This window comes from Nyctereutes procyonoides, unplaced genomic scaffold (genome assembly GCF_905146905.1).
Source record: "Nyctereutes procyonoides isolate TBG_1078 unplaced genomic scaffold, NYPRO_anot_genome, whole genome shotgun sequence".
In the NCBI taxonomy this organism is placed as follows: Eukaryota; Metazoa; Chordata; class Mammalia; order Carnivora; family Canidae; genus Nyctereutes; species Nyctereutes procyonoides.
The window spans coordinates 704,271-724,563 of record NW_026575030.1 but is presented as its reverse complement, the minus strand read 5'-3'; the positions used below and the strand labels follow the sequence as shown (position 1 = coordinate 724,563).

General features: G+C 34.3%; 1 protein-coding gene across 2 annotated transcripts in view; it reads right to left on the bottom strand.

The window, feature by feature from the left end:
* The window catches only part of ZRANB3 (zinc finger RANBP2-type containing 3), a 313,553-nt gene that overhangs the window by 117,352 nt on the left and 175,908 nt on the right, over window positions 1–20,293 (bottom strand). For both annotated transcript variants that reach the window (XM_055316358.1, XM_055316357.1), the window contains 2 exons: window positions 16,041–16,272; window positions 12,104–12,189 (listed from right to left, as the gene is read on the bottom strand). In XM_055316358.1, the coding sequence (XP_055172333.1) occupies window positions 12,104–12,189; window positions 16,041–16,272 (318 nt within the window). The remainder of the gene's footprint in view (window positions 1–12,103; window positions 12,190–16,040; window positions 16,273–20,293) is intronic.

Genomic DNA, 20,293 nt, shown 5'->3' with positions numbered 1-20,293 from the left:
ATGAATGAGTTTCCAAATAATAGATGAGGGGAGGTTCTCCTTTAGAGAGGAATGTCAAGTAACGAAGGAAGAGTATGAGACTATAGGCCTTTTGCAATGTCTAAAGATATAGTAGATCAGTACTGAATGTTGACAGCTACTAACATCACAAAAAGAGAGGCCTTAGATATTATGAGTCTTCTAAGGGAGGAACACAACATTCCTATTTAAAAAATTGCCCAAAAATGGAAGTCCCTAAATCTAAATACTAATATAGAAATAAGAGGACAGAAGAACATGTAAAACAATATTAGGGGAATGGAAGCAGGAAATTCAGAGTACAGTAATAAATTATTTTCTTCAAGAAATTAAAAATAAATAAAACAAGGTAATAGAGGGGAAATCTAGAGATTAAAAGAGATTTAACTGGAGAGATTAAGGAAAATATCTAACAATTGTAACATGTGAGCTTTATTTGGGTACTGATTCAAATTGTGGGGGGAAATAATTTTAAAAACCTGCAATATTAGGATATTAAGATAATTGAGAATTTGAACACCTACCGGATTTTTTTTGACATTAATGACTGATTATTGCTTATTTTTTTACATACGATAATGGGATTCTAATTACTTGTTTTTTCAGAGTCCTTACTTTTTACAGATATGTTGTGAAATAATTTATAGATAAAATGGGATATGTAGGTTTTCCTTCAACATAATGTGGTGAAGTTACATGGGAATACAGGCATACCCTGAAGATTTAGAAGGTCTGGTTCCAGACCACCAAAATAAAGGGAAACTGCAATAAAGAGAGTCAAACTAGTTTTTTGGTTTCCCAGTAGATGTAAAAGTTATGTTAACAGTATTCTGTAGTCTATTAAATGTGCAAAAGCAATGTATCTACAAAACAACATATATAGTTTAATTTTAAAATACTTTATTGCTGGGCAGCCCGGGTGGCTCAGAGGTTTAGCGCCACCTTCAGCCCAGGGACTGATCCTGGAGACCTGGGATCGAGTCCACGTTGGGTTCCCTGCATGGAGCCTGCTTCTCCCTCTGTCTGTGTCTCTGCCTCTCTCTCTCTCTCTCTCTCTCTCTCTCTGTGTCTCTCATGAATAAATAAATAAAATCTTTTAAAAAAATACTTCCTTGCTAAAAATACTATCATCTGAGTTGTCAGCAAGTCATAATCTTTTTGTTGGTGAAAGATCTTCCTTCAATGATTATGGCTGCTGGCTGATCAGGTTGGTGGTTGCTGAAGGCTTGGTCTTGAACCCTTCAAAGTCATTCAAGAGGACTGGAATCAATTTCTTACAAATTTCTGTTCATGTTGACATTGTGAACTCTTTCCATGAATCATGAATGTTCTTAACGTCATCTCAAATGGTGAATACTCTCTAGAAGGTTTTCAATTTACTGCTCAGATACATCAGAGGAATTACTATCCATGATAGCAATACTCTTACAAAATGCTTTTCTTAAATAATAAGACCTCAGTGTCAAAAGTTGTTGTGTTAACAGGAAAGAAAACAACATTCATATCATTATACATTTCTTTCCTTCAGAGCTCTTGGGGGGCCAGATCATTTGTCAAGGATCAGTAATATTTCAAAGGCATCTTTGTTTTTGGAGCAGTAGGTCTCAAGAATGGGCTTAAACTAGTCCGTAAACCATTTGGTAATCAGATGTGCTATCATCCAGGCTTTTTTGTCATCCAGGCTTTTTTGTTCCCTTTGTAGAACATAGGAAGAGTAGATTGGGCATAATTTTTAAAGGCCCTAGGATTTTTGGAATGTAAATGAGCACTGGTTTCAATTTAAACTCACTAGGTCTATTAGCCCCTACCAAGAGAGTCAGCCTGTCCTTTGAAGCTTTCAAGCCAGGCATTGACTTCTCTCTAGCTATGAAGTCCTAGATGGCATCTTCTTCAGTTGAAGGCTGTTTCATTTAAAACACTGAAAATCTGTTGTTTAGTGTAGCTACCTTCATTAATGCTTTTAGCCAGATGTTCTGAAGAATTTGCTGTAGCTTCTATATCAGTACTTATGGCTTCCCTTTGCATTTTTATTTTCTGAAGAAAGTTTTTTAATCAGCCTCTGCTAGCTTCAGACTTTTCTTCCACAGCTTCCTCACCTCTCAGCCTTCACAAAATTGAAGAGTTAGGGCCTTGCTCTGGATTTAGGCTTTAGTTAAGGGGATGTTGTGGCTGACTTGCTCTTCAATTCAGACCAATGAAACCTTCTCCACATTAGTAATAAGGCTGTTCTGGGGTACCTGGGTGGCTCAGTTGGTTAATCATCTGCCTTTGGCTCAGGTCATGATCCCAGTGTCCTGGGATCAAGTCCCAAGTTGAGCTCCCTACTCAGCAGGGAGTCTGCTTCTCCCTCTCCCTCTGCCCCTCCTCCTGCTCTTCCTGCTTATTTTACAAATAAGTAAAATCTTTAAAATAAAAAGTAATAAGGCTATTCTTCTTTCTTATTTGTGTGTTCCCTGGGGTAGCACTTTTATTTTAAGAATATTTCCTTTGCATTTACAACTTGGCTAACGATCTGGTGCCAGAGGCCCAGCTTTTGGCCTTTCTCAATTTTTGACATACCTTCTTCACTAAGTTTAATCATCTCTAGCTTTTGATTTAAAGTGAGGGACATGCAACTCTTTCTTTCACATGAACACTTCAAGGCCATGGTAGGGTTGTTAATTGGCCTCATTTCAATAATATTGTCTCAGGGAGTAGAGAGGTCCAAGGAGAAGGAGAGAGATGTGGGAGCAGCTGGTCACTGGAATAGCCAGAGCATACACATACACAATATTTATCAATTGTTTGCCACCTTATTTGGGTGTGGTTTGTGGCGCCTCAAAACAATTATAATAGTAACATGAAAGATCCCTGATCATTGATCACCATAACCAAATATAATTATAATGAAAAAGTTTGAAATATTAAGAGAATACCAAAATGTCACACAGACACATGATGTGAACAAATGCTATTTTTAAAATGGTACTGAGAGACTTACTTGGCGCAGGGTTGCCAAAAGCTTTTAATTTGTAAAAAATGCACTATTCGTGAAGCAAAGTAAAGCTCAAAGCACGATAAAATGGGACATGCCTGTATAGCAAAACAAGAGTGACTATGAGTTGATAAATACTGATCTGATGAAGAGTATATGAAAAGTTCATTTTACTATTGTCTACTTTTGTATACATTGAATTTTTTTCCATAATAAAATATTAAAAAGAGGACCAGAAAATAAAGGAAAAAACAAAAGTCATGGAAGCCAGGAATTTTGGAATGCAATATAGCAGTATGACAAAAGAAAATTCAGGATGACACCTGTGTACCTATGTCCGAAGAAAAAGCAGTTGAAATTAGAGCAGAAGGCTGTGAAAAGGCAGCCTCCAGAAATATGGGGGGGAAAAAAAGATTATTTTACATGGTTGTCTGATATTTTGGATTGACAGATCTGTTGGAGTCTTTGAATAAAAAAATTATAATGGCCTTACTGAAAACCAAAAGATGGAATAAAGGAAATAATTATAGATAAAAAGTTGATTAAGAAAGAGTCAACTACTCAATCTTTTAGAGGACAATATTTAATTTATTTACATGTTTCCTATTTATTTAGTGAATCATATAGACATGGACATGAGTTACCAAATAATTCAGACACCAGAAGGGGAATGGAAGAAAAATGGTGAGGAGAGGTGTTTAAATTACTGCTTTTTTACTTTAGGCTTTTGATTTGGACGAGGGACTTAATCTTTCTAAATCTCAGTTTATTCATCTATAAAATGGATGTAATATCATCATTCTTACAGAATTGTTTAAAGAATTAAAGAATATAAAGCCATATGGCTTACATATAAAATACAATGTGCAGCTAACAAAAATAACATATTTTAGTTACTGATATAGAAAGATAGTCTAGAAATAGTATTCAATGAAAAAGCACAGTACCAAAGAGTATGTATAATATGGCCCTATAAAATTGCCTACCTATCCATCTCTCTTTCCTTCTCCTTCTCTCTTATGAACCTAAGGAGAGAAGTTATCTAAAGGGAAGGTTATCAAAACATGGTTAGTAATGGTTATTTCTACATAGCAAGAAATAGCAGAGTTCAGTTCATTTTATGTATTAAAAAACTTTTCTTCCATGTTTGATTTGTTAAAATGATCATTTTTCCAAAGCAATGCACCATATTTAAATTAGTAAAATAAAGGAAAATAAAACAACTGAGAAAGACAATGTTAAAGCATGGGACAAGGTAATGCTAAGTGAAATTAGCAGATTATAGTTAACATTACACATAGGCTATAAAGAAAAAATGAAAACAATTAACTTATTAGCATACTTGATTATAGTATTTTCATTCCAGTTTTATTATATAATATTTATATGATTTCTTTGTCACATGTATGTGTAACTTCTTACTCATATTAAGACAAAATCTACCACCCTATTAAGTTTCATTCATTGATAACAGTTTTGCCCTGAGGCCACAAAGACAAAAGTATAATCCCTTTAAAACATGATAGATCCTTAAATATTAAAAGATTTGTTCCCCCTAAGCCTTCTCTTTTTCAAATTTCTATAGGCTTCATAAAACCAAGCACTATGTCTTATTCATCTTTATATTGCCGGCAGGTCTGAAATAATGTCTTAAATATAGTAGGCAATCAATAATATGGCATTTGTAGAGATGGATATGAAATACTCTCACTATTCTTGTCACCCTTTCCCAGCTATGTTTTCATTTAACATGCTTCCTACAATATGACTTTTAGTGCCCTCTCAGTTCCTCGCATTCCTTATCTCCAATGACCTAAAACTCTCCTTCAAACATTCCAGTCCCATGGCTATAACCATGAAAAGCAGTGCCTGAAAAACAGCTCTATCTGGTAAATTCAGACATTCCACTCTATACTGCCCCAGTCTTCTCACCCACTTGTTTACTTATAACCACTCTATCTTCACTATCACATCAGGACCTTTCTGTCAACTGACCACTTTTACCATATTCACATCTTTCCTGTCTTTATGTTTTTCCTCACCTTGTATGGATTTCTCAGTCTATACATTACCTTTCATTCTATCAAGATCACAAAATGTCCTTATTCTTCAGTCCATGCATCACAAGGTGGTAAAAAAAATCTTAGGGGATCCCTGGGTGGCGCAGCGGTTTAGCGCCTGCCTTTGGCCCAGGGCACGATCCTGGAGACCCGGGATCGAGTCCCACGTCAGGCTCCCAGTGCATGGAGCCTGCTTCTATCTCTGCCTCTCTCTCTCTCTCTGTGACTATCATAAATAAATAAAAATTTAAAAAAAATCTTAGATCTAACCAAAAGCCTTTTCTAAGATTGTACCTACAATGCTGGGTGTTGCTGTGGAAATCGTATTTTTGAGAGCATTGGTTCCACAACATATCTAAAATTTTTGTTTTCAAATGGTTACTTGGTGCTGCTGCTGATTCTATCACACTAATCTCATTATCTCACTCTCCCTTTCAGCAATATTTCACACTGTGTCAACACTCATTCAATTCTCTACTTTCCCATTTCTCTAAACACATAACGTCTTTCCCATTTCCTGAAAAAAAAAAAAGTCATCATATGCAAACTTCCTAAACTTGTCACCCCAGAAACTATGGATATCTCAATAATATAATGTAGCCATAACAAAGGATGAAATTACTTACATATAGAAAAAATGGACAAATAAGTAAAGTACAAAACAACGTCTATGTTTATGCTATCCAGTATCTGTGTAAAAAATAGAAATTCCCTTGAAAAGGCATACAATTTTTTGTGGAAAAATTAAAAACTATGAAAACTATTTTTCAGAAAAAAGTGAGTGAAAAGGAGATTTTTCAAAGTATATACTCTTACATAGATGATTTAGAAGTTTGAACAATGTGACAATGTTGTCTTGAAAAATAACAAACCAAGCTTATACATCTTGTCATGTTTGTTCCTTTTATGCTTTAAAACCCCAGAATGCAGGGGTGAGAGGGCAAGGGGAATATAGAGTTACTGTTTAATGTTTGGGATGATGAATAAGTTCTGGAGACAAATGGTAATGATGTTTGCACAACAGTGTGAATGTACTTAATATAACTGAACTATAAACTTAAAAAGTTAAAATAGTAAATTTTCTTATGTATATTTTACTAAAAAAACCTCCTGTAATACTGATAAATAAAAAGTATAAAACACCTTCCAGTGCCTTCTTACTGCTATTCTGATGAAAAGAAAAGGACCCCATACAAAATGACCTATGCCAAACTCCATTTTTGTCTTGAGACTCTCTTCTATTAGCTCAAGAATATTCCTATGACCTGATCTACTTTTACCTTTAGTTCCTCAAAGGCCTAGCAGTCTCTCTGGCTCTTAGGCTTAGCACATAAAACTACTCTTCTTGGAATGCAAATAAATATCACTCACTAACAAGATGCCCCTTCTGTTCTTTGTGACTTGATAGTTCACTCTCTTAAACTCTGCCATTACATCCTTTACTTCCTTTATATGACACTCATCACAACTGTTATCATCTGGTTAGTGTTTGAGAACTCAGTGAAGGTTGGAACCACGTAGGTCTTGTTCTCTAATATGTATCTGATGCCTAAGACATGGGATGGCAAATAATAGATACCCTATAAATATTTTGAATGAATGGATTAATCAAAATTAAACTACACTCCAGATGTGGTCTAATCAATGATTGGAATAGAACCATTCCTTACTCTGAATGTTAATATGAACAATACATCCCAATATTACTTTATTTTTATCAGTTATGACAGAGAGTTGACTTCAATTTAGCATAAGGTTATTCAAAACCAGAAATCTTCTTGAACTAAACTAGTGACAATAGGTGAGGATTTCTGAAATCCTTCCACACAAAGCAGACTTTCTAAGCATAAGTGCAGGATTTGTCCTATTAATTTTTATCTAATTATTTTTCAAACTTATCTCTGCCATCCAGTATATTAACTATTTCTCTCAGATTTGAGCCATTTGCAAATGGAATAGACTTGACCTCTATTTAGCCCATGGATAAGAACATTAAATGTGACAGTGCTGAGGACAAAGTACAGTACAATTCCATAAGAGACATTTCTTGAAGCTGACATGACCTATTAATTAACACCTTTGGAAAATGGCTGTAAATACCTTTAATATGTATTATCTTTCAGCATTTTCCCTCTCAAAAAATTTTAGACAACTATTTCTCCTAAGTGGTAGAAATGGCACAACATATCAGCAGTAAAGAAAGTTTAGAAAATCGGAGAAATTTTCATAAAACTATGCTAGGATATTCTTAACCTTTAAGCATGACATTAAGGAGGACAAATTTGTCTTCCCATAGTGTACCTTTTGAAGGTGGCTACTGATAACAGAATGCTTCGCTGGATTACCTATGTGTCCTTCTTTTCTGTGTAAAAGAACATTTATTAAAGTTGCCATTCCTGAGGTCTTTCTTACTTCCAGGAAAAGCGTAAAAAAGGTGCAAGATGAAGTCAGATACTAGGCAAGCCATTTAACATTGTCTGGTGCCTATAAAGTGACAAAGGCAGACTGAGTAATCTGTAAAGTCTTTTCTAGGTCTCCTGTGCTAATGATGGACAACTGAATGTGCTCCCTTATCCAAATCATATTTGCATTTATAGTGTCCTCTAAATACAATGCAGCACAATGAATGATGTAAAGGATTGTGGATATGGGATGTTCTGGTGGAGTAATACTTCCTCTGTGTCTCTCAAATCAAACCAAGTAGTCATCTATACCTAGACTTCTCATCTCCAAACTACATTTGCATTATTATACTTCTGTTTGTGACCACATATGTATCTAATAAACTTTATAAAGTTATAATTTTGCTCAAGCTTCATTTAACTTAATTTGAATACAGTCATATTTCAAATATAAAATATGGGTCTAGAACTGAATAACTAACCATAATTTGCCTTCTGCAAAATTATAGTGTGAAAATGACATCTTCATGAAATCAAAACATTATGGAAAAAATTTAACATTCCAAACTAACTTAAAATGCCAGGAAGAGCCTTGATCCGAATCAGTCTATGATACCATATTAGTTTCAAGGTAATGATACCTTAATAAATTCTTTTATTGTGAGCATTTTTGAGCTGATCCCCTCAGGCCTTCCAATTAAATAATATGAGCTGCAAATAATGATAATTTTGTCTTTTTCATTACAATTTTTACCTTTTTTGGGGTGTGTGTGTGTGTATCTGAACTGATTTAGTGCTGCCTGCATAAAGTAAACCATGATGTCAGGGAACATCCTTGTTCCAGATTTAAAGTTTCATATAATACAGTGGCTTTGAGTATATATACACACATATTTAAAAACCTCATATTCATAGATAGGAGGAGTTAATCTATAACCAGAGCAATCTATAGAATTAATGCAATCCCTACTACAGTACTTATAACATTTTTTCACAGGACTAGACTAATTCAAAAATTCATATGGAACCACAAAAGACCTTGAATAGTGAAAACAATCTTGAAAAAAAAAAAAGAACAAATCCAGAGGTATCACACTATCACATTTCAAGGTATAATATAAAGACATAGTATTTAAAGAGTATGGCACTGGCACAAAAACAAACACAAAAATTAATGGAATGGGATAGAGAGCCCAGAAATAAATCCACACTTACATGGTCAATTACTCTACAACAAAGGGGTTAAGGATATATGATGGGGTTAAAGACAGTTTCTTCAATAAATGATGCTGTAAAAACTGGACAGCTACATGCAAAAAAATGAAAACGAACCACTTTCTTACACCATACACAAAAATAAAATGAAAATAGATTAAAAATCTAAATGCTAGACCTTAAACCATAAAACTCCTAGAAGAAAACAGCAGTGATCTCTCAGATATCACTTAGCAGCATATTTATGGGTTGTCTCCTCAGCCAGGGGAAGCAAAAGTGAAAATAAACTATTGGAACTATACCAAACTAAAAAGCTTTTGCAAAGGAAAGTAAACCATCAGCAAAACAAAAAGGCAACTTAGTGAATAGGGAAAGATATTTGCCAGTGATATATCCAATAAGGGGTTAATATTCAAAATATATTGGGACTTGTAAAACTCAACACCAAAAATGCAAACAATTCGATTAAAAAATGGGCAGAGGATATGAATAGACATTTTCCCAAAGAAGACATAAAGACAGCCAATAGACACATGAAAAGATGCTCAATCAACATCATTAATCATCAAGGAAATGCAAATCTGAATGTACTGCCTTCTCCAAATCATATTTGTATTTACAACTTCCTCTAAATATAACCCAGTCAGAATGGCTAGTATCAAAAGAAATAACAAGTGTTGGCAAGGATGTGGAGAAAAGGAATCCCTTGTGCACTGTTAGTGGGAAGGTAAATTGGTGAAACCACTATGGAAAACAATACAGAGGTTCCTCATAAAACTAATAAGAGAAATACCGAATTCCACTAGTGGGTATTTACCCAAAGAAAACAAAAACACTAATTCAAAATTCATATGTACCCCTATGTTTATAATAGCATTATTTAAATAGCCAAATTATGGAAGCAACTCAAGTGTCCTCTTGATGAATGGATAAAAAAAGTTGTGGTATATAAATATAAAAAAATAATCATCAGCCATAAAAAGGAATGATAACCTGCCATTTAAGATAACATGGACAGACCTAGAGGGTATTATGCTAAGTGAAGTTAAGTCAGAGAAAGACAAATGCCATATAATTTAACTTACATGTGGAATCTAAAAAACAAAATAAATCACCAAACAAACAAAACAAAACATACTTCTAAATACAGGGAACAAACTGATAGTTGCCAGAATGGAGGTGAGGAGGGGAGCTGGGTAAAGTAGATGAAGGGGATTAAGAGGTACAATCTTCCAGGTATAGAATAAAGAAGACGTGGAGATGAAAAGTACAGTATACAGAATAAAATCAGTAACACTGTACTACACTTATCATAGTGAGCACTGAGTTATGTACAGAATCGTCAAATAACTATGTTGTACACCTGAAATTAATTTATCACTGTATGTCAACTATACTTCAATAATTAAAAAATTATTAAACCATATAAAAGGATGGATATTGAATTTTATCAAATTACATCTCAGCATATATGGAGATGATGTAATGAAGTTTTTCCTTTTCACTAGTAAAATGACTATATTAACACATTTTCTAATATTAAACTATACTTGCTGATCTAAATTCTATTTGTAACACATGAGGTCAACACATGAGGACTTTTCATGAGTTTTGGTTTATATTAATATTGAGGATTTCTACATTTATAAATTTAAGTTAAAAAGTCCTTAGGTTTTTTTTTTTCTGTATATTGTCTGATTTTGCTATCACTGTTAAAATGCCTTCATACAATTTAGAAAGACTCTATCTCTGTGTTCTATAGCCCTTTAAAAAGCATCAAAACACCATAAGGTTATTTTAAAAACTTGTAGAAGGCAGCCCAGGTGGCTCAGCGGTTTAGTGCCGCCTTCAGTCCAGGGCGTGATCCTGGGGACCCCTGGATCGAGTCCCACATCCCGCTCCCTGCATGGAGCCTGCTTCTCCCTCTGCCTGTGTCTCTTCCTCTCTGCCTCTCTGCCTCTCTGTGTCTCATGAATAAATAAATAAAATCTTAAAAAAAAAAAACTTGTAGAAAGGATAAAAGAAAACACACTGGGAAAAAATGTGAGGGACTCATCACAAACAGCTGATTTCTGTAATAAAGATTTCCAATATATCAATAAGAAAAAAAATAGCTAGTCAGTTTAGGAAGATGAAGGGCAAAGAACATAAAGAGACAACTAGCAGGAGAAGAAGTAAAACTACCATCAGAACACACTGGCAAGAGAAAAATAATTTATATTTGAACAGGTTGGAAAGGTGTGGAGAAAGAGACAAACTTACTGCTTGTGGGAATATAAATTAGTATAATTTTGGTGGAGCAGTTTGCAAAAGTCTAAAAAATATAAAAATACACATGCCCTTTGTACCAGCAATTCCAATTCTATAAATTTATCCTAAAGATTTATTCCTGTATGTGTGACATGAAATATTAAAATAGCTCATAATTATTGAGTGCTCACTATGTGCCACTGACTGTTGAAGTCCCTCATAAATATTAGCTAATGTAAGTCTCCTAAGAATTCTCTGAGATAGGGATAATTATTGTCTCTTTTAGAGCTAAAGACACCAAGGTCTGGAGAAGTAAAGTTACTTTCATAAAATAAAACACTGTAAGTACTGGATATAAATATATAAGACAGGTGGTCTAGCTCTAATTTTGCATGCTTTTTGCCAATATAATTAATGTACTGCCTCTCAAAATGTGCAAGGATATTCAATGCTGTACTGTATGCAACAGCTATGTACCACAGATAAAGGTCTATTAATAGTATACTAAATAAATTATAGTGCATGCAAACAGTGGAATACTGGGAGCAGCTAAAAATAAAAATGTTAAAGCTCTTTTAGGAACTGATATGGAAGGATCTCCACACATATTAGATGAAGACAACATACAGCAGAACAATACGTACCTTATATTACTATATATGTAGAAATAAAATGAAACAATATTATACACATACAACCATATATGCTTCTTCATGCATGGAGTGCCTCCAGAAGGATACACAATAAATTGCCAACACTGTGTATCCATATGCTTCTTCGTACATTATCTCCAGAAGGATACACAATAAATTGCCAACACTGTGTTTCCAGAAGGATACACAATAAATAACCCAACCCAGGTTACCTGGGAAGGGAAATGGCTGGCTGGGAGACGGCCAAAGAGGAATGAACTTACTCTTCACTTTTGTACATTGTGCACATTTACCCAGTCAGTACAATTAAATAATTCCAAAAATAAAATGGAAGGTAAAAAATTAAAGAAAAAAAATGCCATTATCTACTTCTTTTATTTATGTATAGGTCTTCACATAAGATTTTACTTGAAGAAATTATTCCATAGCTACTACCAGTGTGAAAAGCACTGGAACAAAGAATGACTAATAACCTTAATGTTCATGGTATATATGCAAGAATTAAAATTTATAGAAAGTACTTTGTCATACCTGATATGTGCATTACAGTATCTTTTGGCATACTCAGTCCATGTTCCAAATTTTTGAGGAAAGAGAGCTTCAATCTGCATGAAAAGCTGTAACAATACAAGTGTTCTCAATATGTTGTAGTATTTTCAAGTAAATATTATTACTATAATAACTCTAGTTTAAAAAATAGCAAAGAGTAAAAAAAGAAAATCCACCTCTTTTTTCTCAGGCCCCCTCCTTTTCCTCTATTCACACATCTCTGCCATCCTATTCTTCAGGGATAACTGTTATCTTTTTCTCTAATATACATTTATATATTTTGTATGCCTACACAGAGATACATATATCTTCTCTTCTATTAATGTGAAGATATTATATATATAAAACTAGAATTTTTGTCCCCTAAAACATGTCTTAGACAACATTAGAGTACATATACACTATTTTTATTTAGTTTTAAAAATTAAGCAATAGTATTAGCATAATAAAGCACTGTTTAAAGGCTCATAGCAGCCATTATTATGTACAAGTCCTGTAAAATATTTAAACAGTTTCCTGGGGCAGCTGGGTTTAGCGCTTCCTTCAGCCCAGGATGTGATCCTAGAGACCCGGGATCGAGTCCCACATCGGGCTTCCTGCATGGAGCCTGCTTCTCTCTCTGCCTTTGTCTCTGCCTCTCTCTCTGTTAATGTCTCTCATGAATAAATAAATAAAATCTTAAAAAAAAAAAAAAGAAAAAACAGTCTCCCGATCTTGGACACATAGGCTGTTTCTGGCTTTTATACAATTATAAAAGTTAATAACTTTATTAAGTCTCTCTATGTATATGTGTGCATATATAAATATATGTAGGCATAGGTATATGTATTTACATCTCATCTACCAATCATTTATCTATTTATCTATTCATCCATCCATCCACTCACCACTCATCAATCTGTATTTCCATTAGATGAGTCTGTAGGAAATATGTTCAGAAATGAAATAGGTGGATTTAAGGTATATGCTTTTTAAAGTTTGATGGCTGTTACTGTGCTACAGTGCAAAAAGCAGGTCCCAGTTTGTATTCCCATCAATAGTATCATGAAATTTTTTCATTTTTATAACTTTGATAGGCTGTACATAGTAGTGTCTGTTATTTAGTATATATTTTTAAGAGCTGCTTTAATGAGAAATAATTCATATATCACTTTCATTGTTCATACTTTCATTTTTTTAAATTTTTAAAAAAGATTTTATTTATTCATGAGAGACACAGAGAGAGGCAGAGACATAGGCAGAGGGAGAAGCAGGCTCCTTGTGGGTAGCCTGATGTGGGACTCAATCCCAGGACCAGGACCATGATCTGAGCTGAAGGCAGACACTCAACCACTGAGCCACCCAGGTGCCTCTCATTGTCATACTTTTAAAGTGTACAATTCAGTGGCTCTTAGTATATTCACAAAATGCCACGATCACCATTATTTACTTTTGAAATATTTGTATCACCATAGACAGGAATTCCATACCTATTACTAGTCATTTCCCATTCTCTCCAATCCTGGCAATCATTAATCTGATTCCTATTTCCATTACTTAGCCTTTCTGGATATTTCACATAAATAGAATCATACAACATGTAGCCTCTGTCTGACTTCATCGACAGCATACTGCTTTCAAGGTTCACCCATGTTGTAGAATGTATCAGTATTTCATTCCTTTTTATGGATACATTTTCATTACCCATTCATCAGTTATGGACACTGGCTTCTTACTACTTTGTGGATATTATAAATAATGCTACTATGGATAGTTTTTTTTGTGAAGACACATATATTTTCAGTTTCTTGTGAATAAAATTAAAAAATGGAATTGCAAAAAAAATGGAATTGTTAGGACTTATGGTAACTCTATTTTTATCTTTTTAAGTATTTGCCAATGTATCTTCCAAGGAGTGAACTTTATAGCTGTATATATCTCTATTAAAAAAAAGAAGAAAGGTCTTTTTTTTTTTAAAGATGTTTCTTTTTTTTTTTTTTAATTTTTATTTATTTATGATAGTCACAGAGAGAGAGAGGCAGAGACACAGGCAGAGGGAGAAGCAGGCTCCATGCACCAGAAGCCCGATGTGGGATTCGATCCCGGTTCTCCAGGATCGCGCCCCGGGCCAAAGGCAGGCGCCAAACCGCTGCGCCACCCAGGGATCCCAGAAGAAAGGTCTTAAATCAATAATCTTTTCACCTAAAGACACTAGGAGACAAAGAGTATACAAAACACAAAACAGACAGAAAGAATAATAAAGATTAGAATGGAAATAAACAACACAGAGAATAGAAAACAGAAAAAAAAATCAATGAAACCAAATACTGGTTTTGGAAAGAATGGGAAAATTCACAAAATTTTAGCTTAGACTAACCAAATTAAAGAAGAGAGAGAAAAAGAGAGAGAAAAGACTCAAGTTACTAAAATCAGAAATAAAAGAGGGGACAAATACTATCAACCTTACAGAAACGCAAAGGTTATAAAGGAATACTATGAACAACTGTGTGCTAATAACTTAGATACCTTAGATAAAATGGAAAAATTCCTAGAAAGACACAAAATATTATACTTACTCAAGAAGAAATACACAATCTGAGTATATATATATATTCAGTGAAGAGACTTAATTATTAATTTAAAATCTACTCACAAAGAAAAACTCAGGCTCAGATGGTTTCACCTCTAAATTCTACCAAACATTTAAAAAAGAAGTAATAACAAAGTTTCACAAACTCTTCTAAAAGGCAGGAAAGGAGAGAATACTTCCCAACTCATTCTGTGAGACCAGTATTGCCTTGATACTAAAATCAAAGGTATAATAAGAAAACTATATATTACTATTTCTAATGAATATAAACAAAAAAATCATCAGCAAAATAGAGCAAACTGAATCCAGTAACAAATAAAAAGGGTTATATATAGTCAAGAGAGATTTATCATGGAATGTAAGATTGGTTTAACATTTGAAAATCAATTTACATAATACACTTTATCAATAGTTGCATCCCATGCTTGGCTTATTAATCAATAATAAAAATGTCTACTGTATGTTAAATGCATACCATGTGCCAGGGCACATACAAGATACTTTTAAACCAGTATTTCCTTTAATTCTTACAATCCTACAAGACAAAAAGTACATTTTTTTTCTATGACTCAGGGTTCATGAACAGAAAGGGCTTCTTTAGAATACAGTGACCCTTCAAGACTCAAGAATTTCATTCATCATTTCTTCTCCCAACCCTTTAATTACTCCATTCTCTCTATGGCTCTTAGAACTAAATGGGAGTATCATACAAATGCCTTATTTCTCCATTTGAGTTGAACATAAGTTCAGATACCTATACCTTCCCAAACATGGATCTATGTGGGTTTTTTAAAAAAGATTTATTTATTTATTTTAGAGAGAGAGCAAGAGCAGGGCGAAGGCCAGAGGGAAAGAGGGAGAATCTTGAGCAGACTCTGCACAGCATGGAGACAAAAGTGGGGCTCATCCCACAATGCCAAAATCATGACCTGAGCGAAAACTGAGTCCTAAGCTCAACTGACTGAGATACCCTGGCAGTCCTCAAACATGTATCTTAAAATAAAAGAGAAACAGAAAGAAGTTAGAAGATACAAAATAGATTAAACCGCAATCCTAAGGAGCTTATAACGTCAAATCAACTGGATAAATGAAGACTAAAAGCATATATGAATGATATGAAAACAAATGTGATGGATATTATAAATGTATACTTAATATGAAAACCTTAAGTTGAAAGTTAAAACTATATTTTTATATACATGTACAAGCACAGGTAAAGTTCACATGTAAACAGAGAAAATAGTCATACTAAAGGATGCATTTAATCAATAATAGCCATCTAGAAATTCCCAATCATTTACTTTTTTTGTGAAAGATTTTTTTTAAGCCAAAATTTAAGGATTATAGTACCTCTTCAGGCCTTCCCAAAGCTGGAGTTCCTGTAAGAAGAATGGCTCGTTTGGCTTTCTGTACTATTGGCAATAAAATCTTACTGCGAGTTGCATTCCTGGACTTCATGTAGTGTGATTCATCTACTATAACTACTTTGAAGTTCTGATTATTCAATGCATCTATCAAAGTCTCTGCATCTGTGGTTAAAAGACCATAGCCCAGAATTGTCACTTTGCTGGTCGATATTCTCCTAGGAAAAAAAAAAGTCATGTAATTTCAAAATATTTCAGTAACCAACTTATCATAAACACCACAACTCTTTGGGAGAAGGAAAATAAAGAAAATAAAGGGGAGAAATAAAGGGATTTATTAGCATAGCAGTATTACACTGCTAAAACTCAGTTTCTCTTAAGATGTTTATACTTTTTAGATATGATAAATCAGAGTCCAAAATTTAATGTTTTGGTTAACCAAAAATATTTGGTTAAATGGTGTTTGGAAGATTTTGACATCCACCAAGCCATGTATTACTAGCATAGGGACTTTACTTTCTGAGAATATTTATGTCCAGGCATCTAGAGTCATAGATAAAGTGGATACTCATATATCAGTTGAGTATTCATTGAAGCCTTCCCACAAAGAGGATAGCAGTATTTTTCAACACAGAAAATTTTGAGACAATGCTTAGTATTGCAGGGCTGCCCAATGCACTGCAAGGCATTTCGTATTCCTGGACTGTCACATTAAAGCGCAGCAGAGTGCTTGAAACTGTGACGACAAAAACTCACTGGTTGAGGGGTGATCTGAAGCATGGAAAAGAGGAGAGGAAGGCATCACTTTATGCAGACAAACATTGGCCTAAAGAGATCTCTCATATTTTGAACTACCTAATTATTCATACAACTATAGTATTCTTTACCATACTGTAATAAAATTATTCATGTACATATTTATCTCCCTTGCTACCTCATAAAATTGATGAGGACAAAAAATGTGTCTTGTTTATCGGTATATATGCAGTGCTAGGCTCCTTATGAGTTTGTAGAATGAAATAACTAGACAAGTAAATATATTAACAATAAAACACATTATGTTTGCATTTTCTGTATCACTGGTGAAAATATACAGGACAGAGTCCATCTTCTGCAGTTCTCTACCCTCTAAGAGAAAACGAAGAGGTCCTAAAAAAAGCACAACAATACAACAACTGCTTTTTAAATTTTTAAAAATTTATTTATTTTTAAAATTTTAATTCCAGTGTAGTTAACATATAGTGTTACATTAGTTTCAGGTATGCAATGCACTGATTCAACAATTCCATATAAGTATACTATGAATTCCCTTCACCTATTTCATTAGTCTACCTCACCTACTTCCCCTCTGATAAGCATCTGTTTGTTCCTATAGTTGAATCTGTTTCTTGGTTTGTCTCTTTCTCCTTTTTTGTTTTGTTCCTTAAATACTAAATTTCAGTAAGATCATATGGTATTTGTCTTTCTCAGGTTGGCTTATTTCGCTCAGTATTATACTCAGTAACTCACTGCAGGTTGGTGTTAATGGCAAGACTGCATTCTTTTTTATGGCTGAATAGTATCTCCCTGTATATATACATATGTATATTTATACCACTTCTTCATCTATTCATCCATTGAAGGACACTTGGTCTGACTGCATAATTTGGCTATTGTAAATAAAACTGCAGTAACATAGGGGTGCATATATCCTTTGGAATTAGTGTTTTTAAATATTCTTAGGAGGAAATAACCAGTTGAGATCATATGGTAGTTCTTTTTTTTTTTTTTAATTTAAGTTCAACTTAGTTAACATACAGTATAGCATTGGGAAATATATCCAGGAACAATTTATTGATTCATCGCTTACATGTAACACCCAGAGCTCATCCAAACAAGTTCCCTCCTTAATGCCCATCACCCATTTAGCACATCCTTCCAGGCACCTCCCCTCTCTCAACCTTGTTTCTTCTCTAATATTTATGAGTCTGTTATAGTTTGCTCTTTCTCTGTTATCTTTTTTTCCTTCCTTCCCCAATGTTCATATTTTGTTTCTTATATTCCACATATGAGTGAAATCATATGGTATTTTTCTTTCTCTGGCTACATATTTCGCTTAGCATAACACACTCTAGTTCCATCCATGTTGCTGCAAATGGCAAGATTTTATTTTATTTATATAGCCAAGTAATATTTCATTGTGTGTGTATATATATATATGTATATGCATTTATGTATATAAATGTATATATATACACATATACACTACTGCTTCATCTATTCATCAGTCAATGGAAATTTGGGCTTTTTCCATAATTTGGTTATTCTTGATAGTGCTACTATAAAGTTGGGGTGCATGTGCCCCTTTGAATCAGCATTTTTGTATCCTTTGGATAAATACCTAGTAGTGCAATTGCCAGGTCACAGGGTAGTTCTATTTTTAACTTTTTGAGGAACTTCCATACTGTTTTCCAGAGTGGCTACACCAGTTTCATTCTAAGAGTATAAGAGCGTTCCCCTTTCTCTACATCCTCACCAACATCTTTTGTTTCCTGTGTTATTAATTTTAGCCATTCTGAGAGGTGTGAGGTGGTATCTCATTGTGGTTTTGATTTATATTTCCCTGATGCTGAGTAATGTTGAGCATTTTTTTTCATGTGTCTATTAGTCATCTGGATGTCTTCTTTGGTAAAATGTCTATTCATGTCTTCTGTGTATTTCTTAACTGCCCATTATTTGCTTTTTGGGTTTTGAGTTTGGTAAGTTCTTTATAGATTTTGTATACTAGCCTTTTATCTGATATGTCACTTACAAATATCTTCTTCCATCACATCGGTTGCCTTTTAGTTTTGTCGATTGTTTCCTTTGCTGTGCAGAAGCTTCTTATTTTGGGGCACCTTGGTAGTTCAGTTGGTGGTGGTACACTCTTGATTTTGCCTCAGGTCACGATTTCAGGGTCCTGAGATGGAATGCCATGCTGAGCTTCGCACTCAGCAGGAAATCTGCTTGAGATTTTTCTCCTTCCCTCTTTCTTTACTCCTCACCACTACCACACACCCCACACTCTGACTCCCTTTCTCTCTCTAAAATAATAAGTAACTAAAATCTAAAAAAAAAAAAAAAATTTTTATCTCAGTGAGGTTCATTTTTCCTTGTTTACCTTGACTCTGGAGATGTGTGCAGTAAGAAGTTGCTGCAGCTGAGATCAAAGAGGTGATCCTGTTTTTTCCTCCAAGGTTTTAATGGTTTCCTGTCTTACATTTAGGTCTTTCATCTATTTTAAATTTATTTTTGTATATGGTGTAAGAAAATGGCCCAGTTTCATTCTTCTGCATGAAGCGGTTCAGTTTTCCCAATACCATTTGTTAAAGAAACTGACTTTTCCCCATTGCATATTCTTTCCTCCTTCATCAAAGATTAGCTGACCATACAGTTGTGGGTCCATTTTTGGGTTCCTTTTTTCTGTTCCCTTGACCTATGTGTCTGTTTTTGTGCCAGTACCTTACTGCCTTGATGACTACAGCTTTGTAATAAAGCTTAAAGTTCAGAATTGTGATGCCTCCCACTGTGCTTTGCTTTTTCAGGATAGCTTTCGCTATTTTGGGGTCTTTTCTACTTCTACACAAATTTCAGAATTGTTTGTTCTATCTCTGTGAGAAACGCTGTTATTTTTTTTTAATTTTTTTTTTAATTTTTATTTACTTATGATAGTCACAGAGAGAGAGAGAGAGAGAGGCAGAGACACAGGCAGAGGGAGAAGCAGGCTCCATGCACCGGGAGCCCAACACGGGACTCGATCCCGGGTCTCCAGGATCGCGCCCTAGGCCAAATGCAGGCGCCAAACCGCTGCGCCACCCAGGGATCCCAACGCTGTTATTTTGATACAAATTGCAATGAATGTGTAGATTGCTTTGGGTAGTATAGACATTTTAACAATATTTGTTCTTCTATACCATGAGCATGAATGTTTTTCCATTTGTGTTGTCTTCAATTTCTTTCATATGTATTCTATAGTTTTTAGGGTACAGACCTTTAACCTCTTTGGTTAGGTTTATTCCTAGGTATCTTATGGTTGTTGTTATAATTGCAAATGGGATCGATTTCCTGATTTCTTTTTCTGCTGCTTCATATTAGTATGGAAACGCAACAGATTTCTGTATGTTGATTTTATAACCTGTGATTTTGCTGAATTAATGTATCATTTCTAGCAATTTTTTGGTGAAGTCTTTTGGGTTTTTCTATACAGAGTATCATGTCATC